Consider the following 19897-nt stretch of genomic DNA (forward strand, 5'->3'; position numbering starts at 1 on the left):
AATGCTTAGACAAATTATGTGGATTGGAAAGAAGAGATAGTGTATAGTAACAAGGAGAGTGAATTTGTTGAGTTTCTGAGGGATAACTATCTAAAGTAGCATGGGATGGAAGCAAAAATGAGGTTATCGGTGTTAGATTTCATGATATCCTCACAGGATGTGGTTGTGAATGAGGTATCAACACTGACACCTGTTGGTGAAAGTGATTATGAGGTAATGGTTTGAAAGGTAGTCAAACAGGAAAATATTTTATATCAAGAAGGTCAATATGGTGAACTATAACGTAGTTGATTATCAGAAAGTCTGTAGTCAACTAGCGTCAATACATTGGGTTGATGAATTACATAGAAAACAGGTTGACAGTGCATGGGAAATAATAAGGCAGTATCTAACACAAGCAATGCATAACTGCTTACCAAGAATTAAGAGAATAAATAGAGTGAGATGTATGAATAGTGAAATCAAGCAAGCAGTGTTACAAAAGATGTTGTTATGGAGGAAGTACAAGACAGTTCACAGTGAACAGATGCATGAAGAACATAAAGTGCAGGCCAGAAAAGTGACAAGCATGGTTAAAAAAGAAAAAGTAGAATATGATATGAAATTGGCAAGTGAGGTTGAACTTAATCAAACGGAATTTTTCTACTATGTGGCAAGCAAGAGAAAAAATAATTATGGCAACCATAGAAAATCATATAGTGGAATTATTTAATGAACACTTCATCAGTGTATGATACTGTGCAACATGTAGAAGGGCAATGAGAATTAAAGGTGAAAGAATCAGAGGTCTCTCAAGTGTTGCTTGGGTTAGATGTTAATAAGGCTTTTGGAATGGATGACATATCACCACGTATTTTTAAAGACTTTCATTTTCAAGGTTCCTAAGGAGTGGAAATAAAACAAAATAATACCTTTCCACAAGCATGGTTCAAGAACAGAAGTTTCCAATTATAGACTGGTCTGTATATCTGCAGTTGTGATCAAAGTGTTGGAAAAATTGGTTAGAAATAGAATACAGGATTGGTTTGATTGACATAAGATTCTCCAAGATGGTCAGCATTGATTCATGAAGAGCAGGTCTTCGTTTAGCAATCTGCTTATGTTTTATGATAAGGTGACAAAATTGAAGATAGGGATAGATAGTATATTGATTGGAGATTGGCTCTCTGAATGATATCAGCAAGTTGTGTATGATGGAGCTGCGTCTCAGAAAAGGAAGGTGACCAGTGGCATGCCTCAGGGTTCTGTTCTTGGGCTTCTACTGTTTAACTTATTTGTTAATGATATTTCATGTGGCTTGACTGGGAATATTCAAATGTTTGCTGAAGCTGCAAAGTTGGGTAGAAATAGTGATTTTAATATTAATATTAATTTTAATATTGATTTTAATATTAATAAATGCAAGTGGTTACAGACTACATACTGTATTTATGGAGCTGTACTTCAGGAAGTGGATGAAGTTTGGGATCTTGGAATGATGGTAGACAGTGGACTGAAGTTTTGGGGGCACATCACATGTGTTGCAAAGACTGCACATCATATTGCTTCTATGATGAAAACTATATATGGCATTGATCAGACCACATATGGACTATTGTGCTCAGATTTGGTCACCTAGGTTTCATTGTGATGTTGAAATGCTAGAGAGAGAGAGAGAGAATCCAAAGACAAATAACCAAAGTGATATCAGAACTCTAGAGTATTGGTTATGAAGAGTGTTTGAGAGAATGTGGATTACAGAGGTTGGTAGATAGGAAGATAAGAGGAGATATGATAATGACCTTCAAGTTAGTTAAGGGATTCTGTCAGATTAATACAGAAGGAATTATAAAAAGAGTGGATGTTAAGACAGGAGGAATGAGAGGTTGTCCCTGTAAGTTGTATAAGGATGTGGTGAAGAAAGGTGTAAGGAGTAGATTTTTTATGTGGAAAGTTGTTAGTAGTGAGTGAAATGCATTGCCTGAACATGTTGCGAGTGCAGGTAGTGTAAATATCTTCAAAGCCCATTATGACACACACGTTGCTGGTTGAGTGGGACTTGCACGATGAGTCTGTTGACTCCATGGAGGTTACTACTAATAATAATAATATGTGTATTTGCATCATGATAGACTTCCACTACATTTTTTCCGACATATTTACAATTATCTAAACTGTCGTTATCTCAACCGCTGGAGTAGTTGAGGAGGACCTTTTTCTTGGACAGCTAGATTTCCTGGTCTCCTTTAAACTGCATCTGGGATCAGTCGAAATCGTGTACTTGCAAAAGATTATTTTTAGCAATGCATTACATCGCAAAGTTTTGGATTATTATTATAATTTCTCCAGATCTTCCTATCTGGTCTACATAGCAAATCCACAAGAGCAGTGAATTTCGTAAACTGCTGGTTTTTTCAGGAGGATGTAGAGCATTTGGTGGATATAAGAACCTCAAGTGTTATACATTGACAAAAAAGCCACTTTAATGTTGTAATTATAAAGCAATGTTGCAACTTTATCTGTAACATATATAGGTCGCCAGAGTCTGTTGTGGGTGACATGACTGTGAATGAGTTCAAAGCAAAGTATGACAGATACTGCACAAATGTTGGATAGTGTTTGGCATGATGTTAGGAGTCTGAGGACTCCATGGAGTAGCCCGTAATAATAACATTCTTGATGTAAGGTAATGTAATTACATTCTTGAACTCTTATTCATGTAAAGAAGCTGTTGGAAGCATATTAAGAATTTTGTTAATTGTATTTTGTCTCATTACCAAAATTTAACTGAAGAATAACTATAATTATTTATTTAAATTAAGGGGATATTAAATCCCACATTGTTTTAAAACCGAATAAGAAACTCAAAGATTGGAATCATCAGAGAGTTTTATGCCGAATATAGTAAACTATAAAAGTATCGGCGATTACTAGCGTGAGCTAATGCAAGTAGTCCTAGTACGTAGTACAATACCAGGCAACTCATAGCAAAGGTGGTAAAGTTCTGATCGCTATTCTTAGTATTTTCCATAATGTAAAAACACATTTCCTAGGAAATGTATGCTGTTATTACATTATGGCAGGAGGTCACCATCAAGACCGGTTTCAGCCTTTTTTGAGGCGTCATCAGTGAGTAGTTAGACCAAATAGCTACCAAAGGGTATAGCGAAAAGAACTTATATACTCTGCTATACGAGTTGTCAAAAAAGGTGCAACCATTAAGTTACTTAAATATATAAAGAGCCAATAGGCTATCGTTGAAATGAAGCCTATTGGCTTTTTATATATTTAAATATAATTATTTAGTTTTATAAACAGTGTAAAATGAGTAGTGAGTGGAATCTCTAAATCTCTCCAAATATTCATAGAATATTTTTTATTATTCTACTTAATTTTATTTTGAATTCCTTCAATTTATAAAAGGTTTCATCTTGTTTTCTGTATATTGTACTAAATATATGGAGAAAATTTTATTAAATATTTTTCTGTTTCATTTTTGATTTCAGGGTGCATATTCTTTGCCACGTGATTCTTGTATTTACATGGCACGAGAACTATATGAATATAATTTGCCTGAATATATATGCCTGCAACAAAACCATTTAACCGCCAGAGAAGCAAAGTCTATGGTTGTGCAATTTTTGGATGCTTTAAAGTTTCTTCATGATCGTCCCTTTCCAATTCTTCATGGTCACTTAAAGGTAAGATATTGCTCAAAAAAAAAAAAAAAAAAACTGAACTGCAATTTAATTTACTGAATTCTTATTGTCCTTTAAAATCACAATATCTGCTCTGCATTTCATACTTCTTCCCAACTTTGCATCATCTGTAAATATCTGTATATCCCCATTTAAATCTCAATAAATATCATTAACATAATAATATTAACGTAACAGTCCCAAAACAGATTCTACTGATAGCCGTTTTCTTCTGGGATATTGCTCCTCAATACACAACTGTCTGATACCAATTAGGCAGTAAATCCACTATCCAACTTACTAATTTGTTATCTCACTTAGCCCATCCGTCTCAATTTCAGATAATCATGTCAAGGCTGCCATTAACTCGCTGGAACATTCTCTTATAATGTGAGAATGACGTGATTGCCAGTCTGCAATTCTAATCAATCAACATCATCCTCTCCCCATAATCATTCTTTCTTTTACTAGCCATGTTTTTTTAAAAAAAAAACTATGTGATTTTTCTTGATCTGATGGGCTAACTACTGCTCATTCTACATTTTTTTGTAACCATCTAAGTTCACCTTCCTATAGTTGTTGGAAGTTTTTCCACTTAGTTATACTGTAGATTAAAGATACCAAGAAATTATATACTTGGTTTAATCCTTTATCCAAGTGTAAGCAAAATAAGCAAACAAGGTTTGTCCCTGAAGTATTTTCAGAACTGGGGCAACTCGTATATAAAAGCTAATGACTTCACATCACTTTCCTTAGTATCCCATAATGCAAAGCACATATCCTTACAGACATGTATAATTCTATGCATTATGGGAAGAGTCACTACCCAGACTGGTTTCAACCTTTATTGAGGTCTCATCAGTGGGAGCCAGATCCAGATCTTTAATTTATAGTATAACCAAGTGGGAAAACTTCCAACAACTATCTCTAATTCAGAGTATTTTAATAATAAGGTCTGACACCTTTTGGCTACTCATATATGAAAACATGACTTCTGCATCACTTCAAACTTACTATCACCTCTTGGTCTGGCTCCTACTGATGAGACCTCAATAAAGGTCGAAACCGGTCTGGGTGATGACCCTTCCCATAATGCATAGCATTATACATGTCTGTAAGGATATGTGCTTTGCATTATGGGATACTAAGTGATATGAAGTCATTAGTTTCTATATACAATTTGCCCCAGTCCTGAAAATACTTCAAGTACAAACTTTGTTTGCTTACACTTGGATAAAGGAATAAACCAAGTATATGATTTCTTGGTATCTTTAATTTATAGTTTCCCTTCCTAGTTTGCTACTTATACTGAAGGAGCATGCCCCTTCAGTAATCCATCATCTTCCTCAATTACCTTAATATTCATATAATTCATATTTGTCTTTCTCTTTATAGAAACTTCATAATGCCACATTTTTCTTCCACTTTCATACTTTCATGCTCTGCTCATCTATTTTGTACATGTTCTATTAACTGCCTAACTTTGACTACAAAGATCCATTTGATCTTTGTAGTCACTTACTGAAGTTCAACATCTCATTCGCAATAATACCAGGCCAGTAGCAACATCCAACTACATGTCTCATCCCATTCATCTCTGCCTCGCATCATAAGCATAGAAAGTATTTTACCTTGGGTATAATAAATGTTAAAGATACCAACCAATTTTAAACCTGGTTTTACTCCATTTCCCAAGTAAGCAAACAGACAAACAAGTCAAGTTTGCACCTGCAAGCCTAGCTGATCCTACAGGTAATGCAAGACCAAGGCAACTCGTAGTAAAGGTGGTATAAGCTCTGATCACTAATCTTAATATTTACCCTTAATGCCAAAACACATCTCCTAGAGGAGATGTATGATGTTTTGTATTAAAGACAAGGGGGCCACTACCCAGACCGGTTTCAACCTTTATTGAGGTGGGTGAGAGTAAAGAATAAACCCATCATCGGCCTATTGAAAAATAAAGGGGTCAGAGTGTCCCCGAAGAGAAGTAAAAGAGAGGTAAGGAAGTGACAGAGGTCAAGGTGGGGTGCTGGGGGGGGGGGGAAGAGGAGAGGAAGCAGAATAGGATGGGAAGGGCTGGTGGGGAGGTAGGGGTAGGGAAAAAGAAGAAAAATAGGCCTCAGCTCATTATTCACATCTTGCTACCTTAAAGCTATCAAATGATATCTCTTCATCCTCCTCTAAGATCTGCCTCAAAAAAAAAAAAAAAAAAAGGAACAAAAGGACCACGGAGGTAGTCGGTGCCCAGGTGACCCGCTCCTTCAGGGCAGCCTGCCTCGAGTAGGCCTGTGCTGCCTGGGTTTTTCCTTCGAACTACCTCCATGGGAGACCAGGGAGCAAAACAGACCTCAGTGGGGACACAGAGACCAAGGAAATGACTCGGAGTGGAGCTGCTACTGCAGATGGAGAGCTTAAAGCAGCAGCAGGCAGAACTTGATGGTGTTGTTTCTGACATTACACAGGATTGGAGGTGAACACCACTTGTTGTTAAATCTGGTGTCACCCAAAGCCTCTCTCTCGAGATGTAAAAACCTCCTTAAGGAGCCATAGAACATGTAGAGGACGATCCAAGAGAGATCCAACAGACTGGGAGGATTAGCATAGTTGGAAAATTTTTTTCTAACCTTCCAGATGTGATATTTAAATTCATTGATGATAAATATTAGTAACTTCTGCCTGTTGTTGGCTGGTGGAGCGAACTGCAGGAAGATCACTTGCTCCTGCAGTAGGAGGGGGATGCGGAGCACATCGCTTAGCCTCCTTCAGATGAAGATGGAAATAGGACACACGTAGAAAGCATGCTCTACGGTGTCTGGGCTCCGGCAGAAGCTACATAATGGATTCCAGTTGTTGTTGAACCACCACTTATTCACATTGACTGGAATGTGTCCATAGGCTATCCTCCAGGCCAGGTCATTACTCGACAGGTAACTTCGATGTTTAGAGAGGTGGCCGAAGAGGATGTCATTGTTGTCGATTCCTAGATCCGGAACGTCAGTACGAAGGATGTTAAGGAGATGATCGTACCACATCTTGCTGTTTCCGGATCCCGGCAGTGTTGACACCCGACGAGCGGAGCTGTTGTACTAGCTGGCAAAGTCTGTTGTAATCCTCTGGAACAATATCCGCCTTGGGACCCTGGTGGGCTGGGATCCCAAAAAGGGGAAGCTTAAAACCTAAGAAATACCGCACAGGATAGCTGCAGGGATGGTTGGTCTGTAGTATCCTGCTAAGATGGAAGGCGGTATTGCTCAGGAATTTGATGTTAAGGACGGGGAGGCCAAAGCCCTCCAGCTTCTCTGGAAGTTGAAGGATCTTCATGTCAACCTCCTGGCGTAGACTGCCCCAGAAGAACTTCAAGGGTTTCCTGTAAAGCTGAAGTTCTCGATCCTCGCTGACGTTTGTTATATTCACGACATACTGGTACATAGGGCACAAGATGGTCTTGATGACAGTAGCCCTGGAGGAGAGCGACAGCTGTCCGTTTGTCCAGTCCTTGAGATGCTCGACTGTGGTGTTGATAAGTTGTTGAACGTCAAGCACGGGCTCTGCTGCAAATGGGACCCCCAGGATGGTGAGGGGGGTCTCCTGTAGGGACGAGACCCATGGGGATGTTGTTTAGGTCCCAGACTCCATATGTCTTGAGCTTAGTTTTGTCGGGGTTGGGTGTTAACCCTGACACTTTGAACCTCTCTAAGATGTTGAAGAAGTTCTGTATGGAGTCGTTGTCCCTGAGGGTGCCCACCACGTCGTCGCATATGCAATTACTTTAGAGTCATCCGTGGTGAGCGGTAGTGGAATCCCTCTCATAGCACATGAGCTGTTGACTGCCTGTAGAAATGACTCAAGGGCTAGTGCAAAGAGCAGTGGACTGAGGGGACACCCTTGTTTGACCCCTTTCTGGATGTTAATGGGGTCCGAAAGGTGTCCGTTGATGAGGAGGCAGGTGGAGCTGTTCATGTAGCTTCCTCTGATGATGGAAAGCAGTCCACTGCTGACCTCGACTTTCTGCAGGATGTTAAACAGAAAGGAGTGCCGGATGCTGTTGAACGCTCGGTTGAGATCGATGGTCAACAGTGCCATTGAGTACATCTTAAGGTTGACCAGATGTAGCAGTTCTCTAATGAGGATGAGGTTAAACTCCATCGATCGTCCAGGAACACCATACACTTGTGTGCTGTTGATGACGTATCTCATCCCCAGCTTCAGGCTGTCATTGAGAACACGGGTGAGGATCTTGTAGTCCATGTTCGACAGACTGATGGGCCTCCAGTTTTTGATGTTGGCTGGATCCCTGTTGGCTTTGGGGATGAATACTGTATGGCATTCCACAAATTCTCGTGGCACGTTCCCTGTGTTGAGAAAGTTGTTGAATAGTGCTATAAGAATGGGGAGGATGTAGTCCCAGGCTTCTCGATAGAGTTCTGTGCTTAGTCCGTCTGGCCCAGGCGCTTTCTTCGTATGGCACTGCTTGAAGGCTGATGTCTGCATCTAACCCTGCTTGGATGTGCACAGGGAAGGGGTCAATTTTCCAACAGGAGTAATCCTGGGGGGTACTGTTTTCCTGGTAGAGGTTGTTGTAGTACCCCCAGAAGGCTTTCAGGATGTCGGGTGTTGTGGTGTAGGTACACCCGCCTTCAGCAATGGTGGTGATGGTTCGCTCCTGTCAAAAATTGACGTAGCGCCTGTTGTAGAAAGCAGCCGATTGCCTGTCTTCCGAGCGGAGGTGGAGTCGGATCTTGGTATTCTTTTTCTTCCGCCTGCTTCTGTCTCTCCTCTTCAATGTCGAGATTAATGTCACGGATAACGTTGTGACATGGAAAGCCTTGGCATTGGCTGGCCACAAACCAGCTTCTTTCCTTGTATAGATCACGAAGCCGAGATCTTCTGAGGAAGGCATGTTCTAGGCCCCCATTTTATCATGTTTTCTTTGATGTTAGATTTTTAGTTGTGCCCACGCGTCCCAGTCCCAGCCAGTGGTGCTCCAAGTGGAGCACAGTTGGTTAAGCTTAGCTGAGAACAAGGACGGGAAGTCTGATGGTAACTTCCAGGGGCCCGGACCAACTTCTACTGCTTCTAGTGGATGATATGAGCACAACCATTTTGTGGTCCGAGATGGTATAATTAATTTGAACGTGCTTTATAGCTTCGGATCTGGAGACAAGGGAGGGTGACAAGTAGAACCGGTCGAGCCGTGTGCCGATACCTTGGCTTGTCCACGTATAATCCCGACAGTAGGGGTTGTGAGCCCTCCAGATATCCGCCAGCTGGAGATTCCTGAGGTGAATTCCCAGTTGCCTATAGCCAGCAGTACCTGTATTGGGATTACCCCCCCCACTTTATTGTAGGCCAGGTCCGCCATGAAGTTAAAGTCCCCTATCAGGATGACGTGATAGGCGCCATATAAGTAAGTGTAAAGTGACCGGAAGAAAGTCGATCTTGATGTTGGATCTGCCGGGGCGTAGATGTTAATGTACCTAGTAGTACAGCCCCGGTGCTTCCAGTCGATGGCGAGAACTCTCCCTTCTGCATCCCTCTGGATGTTATGGAAGGCTCCAAGGAGGGGGGATAGCATAAGTACCTCAACCCCGGCGCTGTTTCTGTTGCCGAAGCTCCAAAACGATGTTACGGGGTACTTATGGCTTAGTTCCTGCATGTCCTTGTAATAGAAAAAGTGTGTTTCCTGCAGGAACAAAAGCCGGATGTTGAATGCTAACATGAACTTCCACACCTCCTCTTGTTTAGATGGTGAGCGGAGCCCTCTGATGTTGAGCGAGGCAACACAAAAAGGGGGTGGCGGCATTATGATGTTTTACGTTATTATATCCGGCCTAGGTCCTTGATTCGCAATTGCTTGACATATTTTCTTAAGGCTTCAATTTGTGGGGGGGAGGTAGTATATCCCGCACCCTGCAGACTGGCTTCCATTTCTGCACACGAGCTCGAGAGGACCTCGAACTTGTGATGACTGTTCTTAATCTTGAAGCTTGCTAATTGATTGTTCACTATTTGATGGTCAAAGCAGTTGAACTGGGAGCCGGTGTGTCTACTAATTTTAGAGTTAATGCTCTCCTGATGGCGGGAAGGGGTTTCCACCTCCATTTTGGACTCAGATGTTGTTGAGTCCATGCTTTTTCTGGAGTGGCTTCGGTGTTTTTTCCTATTTTAGGGGAAGCCTGCTCCTTCCTCTTCTTAGGAGGTTCTTTGGGGGGTGGAAGTTGATCTTTCCCTTCCTCTGTCTTCTGTTCTTCTGCAGGGTGGACGCTGACTATTACAGGGGAAATATTAAAAGCGTCTACAGACGAAGCCTCCTCCGATGTTGTTGAAGGGGGGATAGCTGGTGAAGTGTTATCCTTAGCTTCATCTGTATCCTCAGTTGTTTGTTGTTCCTCCGTCGCTGGTAGTGGTACGGTGGAAACGACCGAAGGGGGGACTGTTTCCTCAGCTGATGTTGTTGCTGGGGGGGAAGGAAACAGTATCTTCTGCTGTTGATGGTGCAGGACATTTCGTAATTTTCCCTAGAAGTGTTTGAGAGAATGTTTTCTCCCCGATGGTGTTGGGGAATTCACCCAACACAGCCTGTTCGAGATGCCAGAAATTCACCGGCGCCTCGAGCAGGCTGTGGGTTCAACGGTTTGATCGGTGCCCCTGCCCGCTCTGCAAATGTGCGCAGAGGACACAATGTTATTATGTGCTCTGTATTGGAGCACTTTCGGCAGGGGTGTGGGCACTGGCTGGAGATGTGCCCGATACTGACGCAGTTGAAACACTTGGCTCGGGGGGCAGTCACTACCCAGATGTTCAGTCGAGCCACATCGCAGACACTGTCTTTGTACCCTGGGATAATTAACCATGACACGCGACATGCTGATGGTAATGAGGTTTGGCACTGGCTGTCGCATGTCCATGGTAAAGGTGACTTTGCCGGAGTACCAGGAGGGGTCCTCCTTAGAGATGCTCTTTTTTATATTACTCAATTCCCCCACTTACTAAAAGTTTGTATGAGCACGTCTTCTTGGGCTTCTAGATATTCCATAGGGAAGCGGTCGATCTTAATTTGACGTACTTGTGACCCCACCATGGTAGGGGTCACCTGCTTCCCTTTGACGGGGAAACCCTTCAGAAGTTGATCTCTCGAAGCTAAGTTCTTTACCACAATAAGAAATTGCCCTCCTCCATACGGAATGAAGGAGTAGATGTTAGAAACTCCTATTAGCTCCTTAAGGGCTGTAGTTAAGGCTCTAGGATCCTCCATTCCTGGAATCTCCACTCCTAATGTCCGGGTCCTGGGGGGGGGGGGGACAGGGATTACTCTGCTAATGATTGATCTCTGCGTTCTAAAAAAAAGAGAAAAATTAAGAGTCCTAAGACTCTGTAAGAAAATCCCGTAGTGCGTATAAACGCACTACCAGCAAGTTAGTAGAGTTAGTACTAAAAATGCAAAAGGTTAGTACAACAAACTAAACAACAAATATAAATAACAAAATATTAGTAAGTAACAAATCCAACAATGAATAAATACTATCCTGATACGTTGCGAATGGAAATTCTCATCAGTGGGAGCCAGGCTAGAAATACCAAGATTTTAGTAATACAGAGCTTATAAGTATTTTACCAGAACAAGTTACCATAAGGTGTTTTATCCTTATTAAATAAAAATCTCAGGAGGAGATATAAATGTAGAAAGTATTTTACCTTGGGTATAATAAATGTTAAAGATAAAAAGCAATTTTAAACCTGGTTTTACTCCATTTCCCAAGTAAGCAAACAGACAAACAAGTCAAGTTTGAGCCTGCAAGTGTTGCAAGTCTAGCTGATCCTACAGGTAGTGCAAGACTAAGGCAACTCGTGGTAAAGGTGGTATAAGCTCTCATCACTAATCTTAATATTTACCCTTAATGACCTCAATAAAGATCGAAACCGGTCTGGGTAGTGGCCCCCTTGCCTTTAATACAAAACATCATACATCTCCTCTAGGAGATGTGTTTTGGCATTAAGGGTAAATATTAAGATTAGTGATCAGTGCTTATACCACCTTTACCACAAGTTGCCTTGGTCTTGCACTACCTGTAGGATCAGCTAGACTTGCAACACTTGCAGGTGCAAACTTGACTTGTTTGTCTGTTTGCTTACTTGGGAAATGGAGTAAAACCAGGTTTAAAATTGCTTGGTATCTTTAACATTCACATCATAAACACCTCCATAGCTCAATTTGAAGAACGACAGTATATTGCACCTTTCGAAAGGAAAAGGCCTAAATTAGATTCTCGTCATGATGGGAAGAATCTTTATATGGTTTTTTTTTTCAATTGAAGGTGAGTTAGGCAATCTCATATGGAGATAGCAGAGTTTTTTCTCCTGAAAACTCAGGTTTTTCATCCTGCATACAGACAAGTCGGCCTTCAGGACACACACAATTTACAGAACAAAATTAGTGGTGATGGTGGCGGGCCGTAGATGATGTTGGTGTAGATGATGGAGACGGAGAGCAAGTACTCTCCGTCAACTCATCAAGGGAGAGCAGGTGCTCTCCCTTGATGAGTTTTTGGGCTCCTTGGAGGTGTCACGAAATAAATAATAATAAAAATAATAATTATTTCCTGTATACATCCCCCCCCACTTTTGAAGGCACACATTCACTATCCTGTCAGCATCATTCTCCTTCCCTTCTTACCCTTCCTGCCCTCAAAAAATATCATTCACCTTCATCTTGGTTTGATATAATCCTCATTCAACCATGTTTCACTTATGTCATCAACTTTTGGACCAATTAATTCAATTAGTGTAACAAGTGCCTTTCACTTATTTCTGATTTTCCTAGCAAACATAGTAACATAATTTTTTATCTGCATCCAGTACTACAAATGCTACCTCTCATTTATGACCTCTCCACAACTTGTCCATCTATCCTGTATTACTCCCTAGATAACTACCCCTTTTGCATTTTCCACCCCTCCCCTTCTTATTTTGATGATCCTCATACAACATGTGCACAGTTTATTTTTCTAATATTTTAATTACTCACTGTTTGAACATCTAAGGTGTTCTTTTATTCCCTGATAATGGGTATGTATAATGACCTTTATATAAATGGGCATCTATATAATGAGCATATAAAATTTCTGAATAACAAATTCAAACTACACTTGTATATGAAAAAACAAAAAAGTATTATTATTTGTAGTATTATTATTATTGCAGTAACGTCCATTGAGTCAACAGACTCATCATAAGAGGCCCACTCAACCAGCAAGGTATCATATTAAACCTTAAAATTATTTCTACTCCCCACATTCATAATGCACTCCACTCACTAGCCACTCTCCATGTAAAAAATCGACTCCTCACATTTCTTCGCCACATCTTTGCACAACGTACTGAGTTTTTCTCTCTTTCTTCCTATCTTACTGCAATAATAATAATTGCAGTAAGATAGTTTATAATTCCCTCTGTATTAATCATTTGCTTTTGGATCCTCTCTAGTGTTACTATGTCATTTTGACATAGAAACACTAGAGAGGATCCAAAATGACCAAATCTGAACATAATAGTCCATGGGTGGTTTGACCAATGCCTTATACACCATTTCCTTATTTTTATGTGTCAGTGTGTTCCTCTTATCCTAGCAACAATACAGTATGCAGTCTCTGCAACACTTGCAATGTGCCCTTGGAACTACCGTTTACCATTACTCCAAGATCCTGAATCTCATCCACTTCCTAAAGCACAGCTATTCCAATGTAGTATGTAGCCTTGTATCTCTGCACCGCAAAGTGTAGCACCCTGCATTTATTAATATTAAAACTATAACCCATTCATTTGTCCAATCCAAAAGTCTATTCGGATCTTTCTCTAGAATATTAATATCACCAATACTCCTGATAATTCTTTCTACCTGACTTTGCATCATCATCAGCAAACATTTGAAGATCCCTCAATCCACCTGAAATATCATTAACAAATAAGTTAAATAATTGAAGCCCAAGAACAGAACCCTGAAGCATGCCACTGGCCATCTTCATTTTCTGAGACACTGCTCCATCATATGCAACTTGTTAGTTGCATATGATGGAGCAGAAAAGCCAATCTTCAATCCATCTAACTGATTCCATCTTCTGCAGCTTATACATTAAGTTGTCATGTGGTAATCTATCAAATGCCTTTGAGAAGTATAAGAATATCACTGTATATGAGTCTCCTTTATCCAGCTCATTTGTCACTTTATCATTAAATGTAAGCAGATAGCTAAAACATGACCTGCCCTTCACTATGACCAGCATAGAGAATCTTATGTCCATCAATCATTTATTCTATTCTTCACCAGTTTCTCCAATACCTTGCCAACAACTGCAGATATAGACTGGTCTATAATTGGAAACTTCTCTTCTAGAATCATGCTTGTGGAGTGGTACTATTTTGCCTTCTTTCCACTCCAGTATTCAATATAGCACCAATGATTTCCCATAGTCAAGCTCCTGTGATCTGTCTTCAAACTCCATAGAAGCTTGGAAGTAATACTAATGATTTATTTTACCATTCTTTATTAGAGTAGTCTGGGAACTGGATTTGCAGCTTAAGATTAAAAATAAAACATATTATATTTAAGAAGTTTAAACAACACATATTTAGTTAAAAATTCATTATTGCTACCATCATCTTTTGGTGTATTTCCTCATGGATGTACCAGATATTATGATAGGCTAACAGTTGATATGAAGTGTGCATCCAGAAACTAAAATCTGATTGGTTGTAAATTCCAAATATTCACTTCCTGCACAAGTTTTTGTATCTCCTCATAGAGGTAATCTGCTGCCAGTATTTTCACTCATTCCTTCATGGTAGTCTTTGTGTCATTCTGACTGTTGAATTGTTAAGCTACGAAAATTCTCTTTAAATGGAGAAAAAGCCAGAAGTCACTGGGTCAAGATTGCAGTGAGCATTAAAAAGACTTTCCTGTTGAATTATCCAAGCAGTTCGCATGTTTGAGGAGCAGTATGTGGGATCATATATTATCATGAATCAAAACAAGTCTTGACCTGAGGAGGCCTCATCTTTTGTTTTAAATGTACTACTGTAGTTTTTTAGCGTCTCACAGTAAATATCTGCTTTTATGGTTCTTCTTTGATGCATAAGATCATTGGAGAAAGCATCCCATCTGATGTAGATAGGATGTACTGGATATACGTGACCTTCCTAGCATCTGGTTGAATTTCTTTACATTTGGAGATACTTTCTGATGCCATTGCACTAATTGCTGACTTCTCGCTGGTATCACGTAAAAAAACCAAGGTTAATTTCCTATCACAATGGGTTTCAAAAATTCAATCATGATGAATTTTTGAACCACATTATGATGCCATTGTTATTTCATTATAATTTCATTATGATACCATTTTATAACTTCATTATAATTTCACTATGATACCATTTTATATCTTCATTATATCTTCATTATTATACTGTTCCAAAAATTACTGTGATTCCCCCCATGAATTTGGTTCATTTGTTCATTTGGTTCATTACCCATATACAGTACTAATGAACTATAGGTTGATCAAACAACCTCTTGTGTACGGGCTCAACATAAAAACTAAATTTAAAAAAAAAATTGTGATCATCAAGGAAGATTTTTGGCATGCGCCTGGAACACAATTTGCAATATTTTAAGTGTTTCTTGATGATTTTGTGCAGTAAAGAATGAGAAATTTTTTTAATACGAGTCTTGCACTTGGTCAAGTTCCTAAGGAGTGAAAGGAGGGTAAGATTGTGCCACTTCATAAAGGAGGTGATCGAACTCAAGCATCAAACTATAGGCCTATCTGTGTGTCAGGTGTTGTGGTTAAGTTGTTGGAGAAGCTTGTGAGAACTAGGATCCAGAGTTGGGTTGACAACAATGATATAATCTTTGATGGACAGCATGGATTTGCTAAAGGGAGGTCATGTTTTAGTAATCTACTTACTTATTACAATAAAGTGACTGCTTCCTTGGACAGAGGAGAAGGATACATAGTAACATACTTGGATTTCGCAAAAGCTTTTGATAGAGTACCTCATGATAAGTTGACAGTCAAACTAGAGCAGATGGGGTTGGATATTAGATTAGTGCATTGGATTGGAGACTGGCTATCTGATAGGTATCAACAAGTTGTGTATGGGGGTGCGATATCCAGGAAAAGAAAAGTCACTAGTGGAGTGCCTCAGGGGTCAGTTTTAGGGCCATTACTATTTAACTTGTATATTAATGATATTAGCAAAGATTTGGATGGAGATATTCATTTGTTTGCAGATGATGCAAAGTTGGGACGAATCATAAAGAGTAGTGAAGATGTTGTGGCCTTGCAAGAAGACTTGAATAAATTGAGTGATTGGGCCCGGAAATGGGAATGTGAGTTCAGTGTTGCAAAATGTAAGGTTTTAAAATTTGGAAAACAAAGATGGGATGCAGAATTTATGCTTGGTGAGAATATATTGTTGGGGTAGAGGAAATAAGAGATCTGGGGGTGATAGTGGATAAGGATCTAAAATTTAGGGGATACATTGCCAAAATTGTGAAGACAACACAAAGGCTTCTGGGAATGATGTGGAGGACACTGATGTGTAGAAGTAGGGAGATTCTTGTTCCGTTGTATAAAGCTTTGATTAGGCCACACATGGACTATTGTTCCCAGATTTGGTCAGCGGCTTTTCAGAAGAATGAAGACATGTTGGAAAGGGTCCAAAGGCGACTGACTAAGGTAGTTTCTGACCTCTGGAATGTTGAGTATGAGGAAAGATTGAGAAGATGTAATTTGCAGAGTCTGGTGGAGAGGAGGAAGAGGGGAGATATGATAGAGACCTACAAGTAGGTAAGTGGGTTGTTATAAGATCAATGGTGGAGAAGTTCTACAGAGAATAGTGGGAGATCAGGGGAGAACTAGAGGTCATCCCTGGAAACTGTATAAAGAGGGTGTGAGTAGGGGAGTGAGAGGCAGGTTTTTTTCGTGCAGAGTTGTGAATGATTGGAATGCCTTGCCTGAGAATGTGGTGTCTGCAAGGAGTTTGAATGTGTTTAAGGCTTGGTATGATGAGATGTGTGTATGATAAAAGGACCTCCCAGATGAGTCTTTGACTCCATGAGGTCTTGGGGTAATGGTAATAATAATAATAATAATAATAATAATTTACTTAAATATAAAGAGCCAATAGGCTTCATTTCGGCGATATAAATATTATTTAAATTAAGAGGATATTAAATCCCACATTGTTTTAAAACCGAATAAGAAACTCAAAGATTGGAATCAGAAATTTCATGTCGAATATAGTAAACTATAAAAATATCGGCGATTACTAGCGTGAGCTAATGCAAGTAGTCCTAGTACATAGTACAATACCAGGCATTATATTTTCCATAATGTAAAAACACATTTCCTAGGAAATGTATGCTGTTATTACATTATGTCAGGAGGTCACCATCAAGACCGGTTTCAGCCTTTTTTGAGGCTTCATCAGTGAGTAGCTAGACCAAATTAATACCAAAGGGTATAGCGAAAAGAACTTATATACTCTGCTATATGAGTTGTCAAACAGGTGTACCCATTAAGTTACTTAAATATAAAGATCTAATAGGTTCATTTGAGTTTCTTATTCGGTTTTAAAACAATGTGGGATTTAATATCCCCTTAATTTCAATAATGTTTATATCGCCGAAATCAAGTCTACTGGCTCTTTATATTTAAGTAACTTAATGGGTGCACTTGTTTGACAACTTGTATTATTATTATTATTATTATTATTATTAAACAAGACCTCATGGAGTCAAAGACTCATCTAGGAGGTCCTTTTATCTCACACACATCTCATCATACCGGGTCTTAAACACATTCAAACTCCCTGCAGACACCACACTCTCAGGCAAGGCATTCCAATCATTCACAACTCTGCACGAAAAAAACCTGCCTCTCACTCCCCTACTCACACCCTCTTTATACAGTTTCCAGGGATGACCTCTGGTTCTCCCCTGATCTCCCACTATTCGCTGTAGAACTTCTCCACCATTGATCCTATAGCAACCCCTTACCAACTTGTAGGTCTCTATCATATCTCCCCTCTTCCTTCTCTCCACTAGTCTCTGCAAATTACATCTTTTCAATCTTTCCTCATACTCGACATTCCAGAGGTCAGAAACTACCTTAGTCAGTCGCCTTTGGACCCTTTCCAACATCTCTTCATCCTTCTGAAAACCAGGTGACCAAATCTGGGCACAATAGTCCATGTGTGGCCTAATCAAAGCCTTATACAATGGAACAAGAATCTCCCTACTTCTACATGTCAGTGTCCTCCTCATCATTCCCAGAAGTCTTTGTGTTGTCTTCACAATTTTGGCGATGTGACCCCTAAATTTTAGATCCTTATCCACTATCACTCCCAGATCTCTTATTTCCTCTACTTCCAACAATATATTTTCACCAAGCATAAATTCTGCATCCCATCTTTGTTTTCCAAATTTTAAAACCTTACATTTTGCAACATTGAACTCACATCCCCATTTGCTTGCCCAATCACTCAATTTATTCAAGTCTTCTTGCAAGTATAGCAGAGTATATAAGTTCTTTTCGCTATACCCTTTGGTATTAATTTGGTCTAGCTACTCACTGATGGAGCCTCAAAAAAGGCTGAAACTGCTCTGGGTGGTGACCTCCTGCCATAATGTAATAACAGCATACATTTCCTAGGAAATGTGTTTTTACATTATGGAAAATGCCAAGAATAGCGATCAGAACTTTACCACCTTTGCTACGAGTTGCCTGGTATTGTACTATGTACTAGGACTACTTGCATTAGCTTATGCTAGTAATTGCTGATATTTTTATAGTTTACTATATTCGTCATAAAACTCTCTGATTCCAATCTTTGATTTTGTTATTTGGTTTTAAAACAATGTGGGATTTAATATCCCCTTGATTTAAATAATAATAATAATAATAATTTGCAGCTGTACTCAACTCAGAAATGGTAAAATGTCTGTTTTCTTGACTCTTCTGGATCATCTGGTAAAGTAGATTGATGTGATTAATGACTGAAAGTCAGTTTGATCTTCATCATGCACATATCCTCCCTTCACTGAACATCTTCTTACCATTCTCTCACTGAGCATTTTTTCCATATCTCTCACTAACTTGCTGATAAATTTCAGATGGACAAACATTTTTGCCATTAAAAAAATTTAACACTGACCATATTTGGCAGAAATTTTTATTTTCTTACTCATTTTACAACACAATGGTAAACTTACAAACACAGACTGCAAACAGTATGTCTGTCATATACTTATTTACTCCTCTGACTTTATTGCACTGTCATATTGTCACTTCCGTCACTTGCACTGAAGATATGCACAATTAGAACTTATTTTCTGGACATGACTCATATATTATTATTAATATTATTAAGGGAGACCTTCAGAGGTCAGGAACTCATTGAGGGAGGCAAAATACTACACACACACACCAGCTATCATACTTATACTTGAATTCATTCACACTGCTTGCACACACAACATCCAATAGTAATCCATTAGAATCATGCATCACCCTATGAAAGAAAAATCTAGCCCTCACCCCTTCTTAGTGGCATTCATTTTCAGCTTCCAAGGATGTCTTCTTGTTCTTTTCCCATCCTAAATAAAAAGGAAAAATTCCATCAATTGAAATCCTGTATCACCCTTCCAGAAGTTTGTAACTCTCAATCATATCACCCCTCTTTCTCCTGTTAGCTAGTGATTGCAGTCTACAAATTCTCAATATGTCTTCATAATTAGTATTCCATAATCCTGATATAATTTTTAACACTCTCCTTTCCACTCTCTCAAATATATCAAAATCGCAACAGAAACCAGGAGAAGACCAGACCTCCTGTGCACAATAGTCCAAGAGTGAGGTCTTATCAAGGCCTTATAAAGAGGCAAAATGACATCCTTATTTTTACATGTGAAAGTTCGTTTCAGCATTGCAATTATCTTTCGAGTTGTGTGACTTTTTTTCTTGACTACTTGTATTAGAAACTATAACTCATTTTTAGGAATGTTAGTCAATTGAATAATATTTATTATCCAACTAGTTTCACCGATTTTTGCTATCAGCATCTTCAGGAATACAATAAGCGATATGAAAGTAACAGACTAGGTTTTAACTGACAGTTCTAATTCATACAAAATTAGTACTGTGCGTGAGACAATATGT

At 39.4% G+C, this 19897-nt stretch overlaps 1 protein-coding gene across 1 annotated transcript in view; it reads left to right on the forward strand.

The window, feature by feature from the left end:
• The window catches only part of LOC150105829 (serine/threonine-protein kinase/endoribonuclease IRE2-like), a 185405-nt gene that overhangs the window by 65106 nt on the left and 100402 nt on the right, over positions 1-19897 (forward strand). The window contains exon 3 of the mRNA XM_090394573.1: positions 3486-3680. Coding sequence (XP_090250699.1) covers positions 3486-3680 — 195 coding nt within the window. The remainder of the gene's footprint in view (positions 1-3485; positions 3681-19897) is intronic.

This window comes from Typopeltis vanoorti, chromosome 6 (assembly GCF_054136105.1).
Source record: "Typopeltis vanoorti isolate ZY-2024b chromosome 6, IOZ_Tvanoo_1.0, whole genome shotgun sequence".
Lineage (NCBI taxonomy): Eukaryota > Metazoa > Arthropoda > Arachnida > Uropygi > Thelyphonidae > Typopeltis > Typopeltis vanoorti.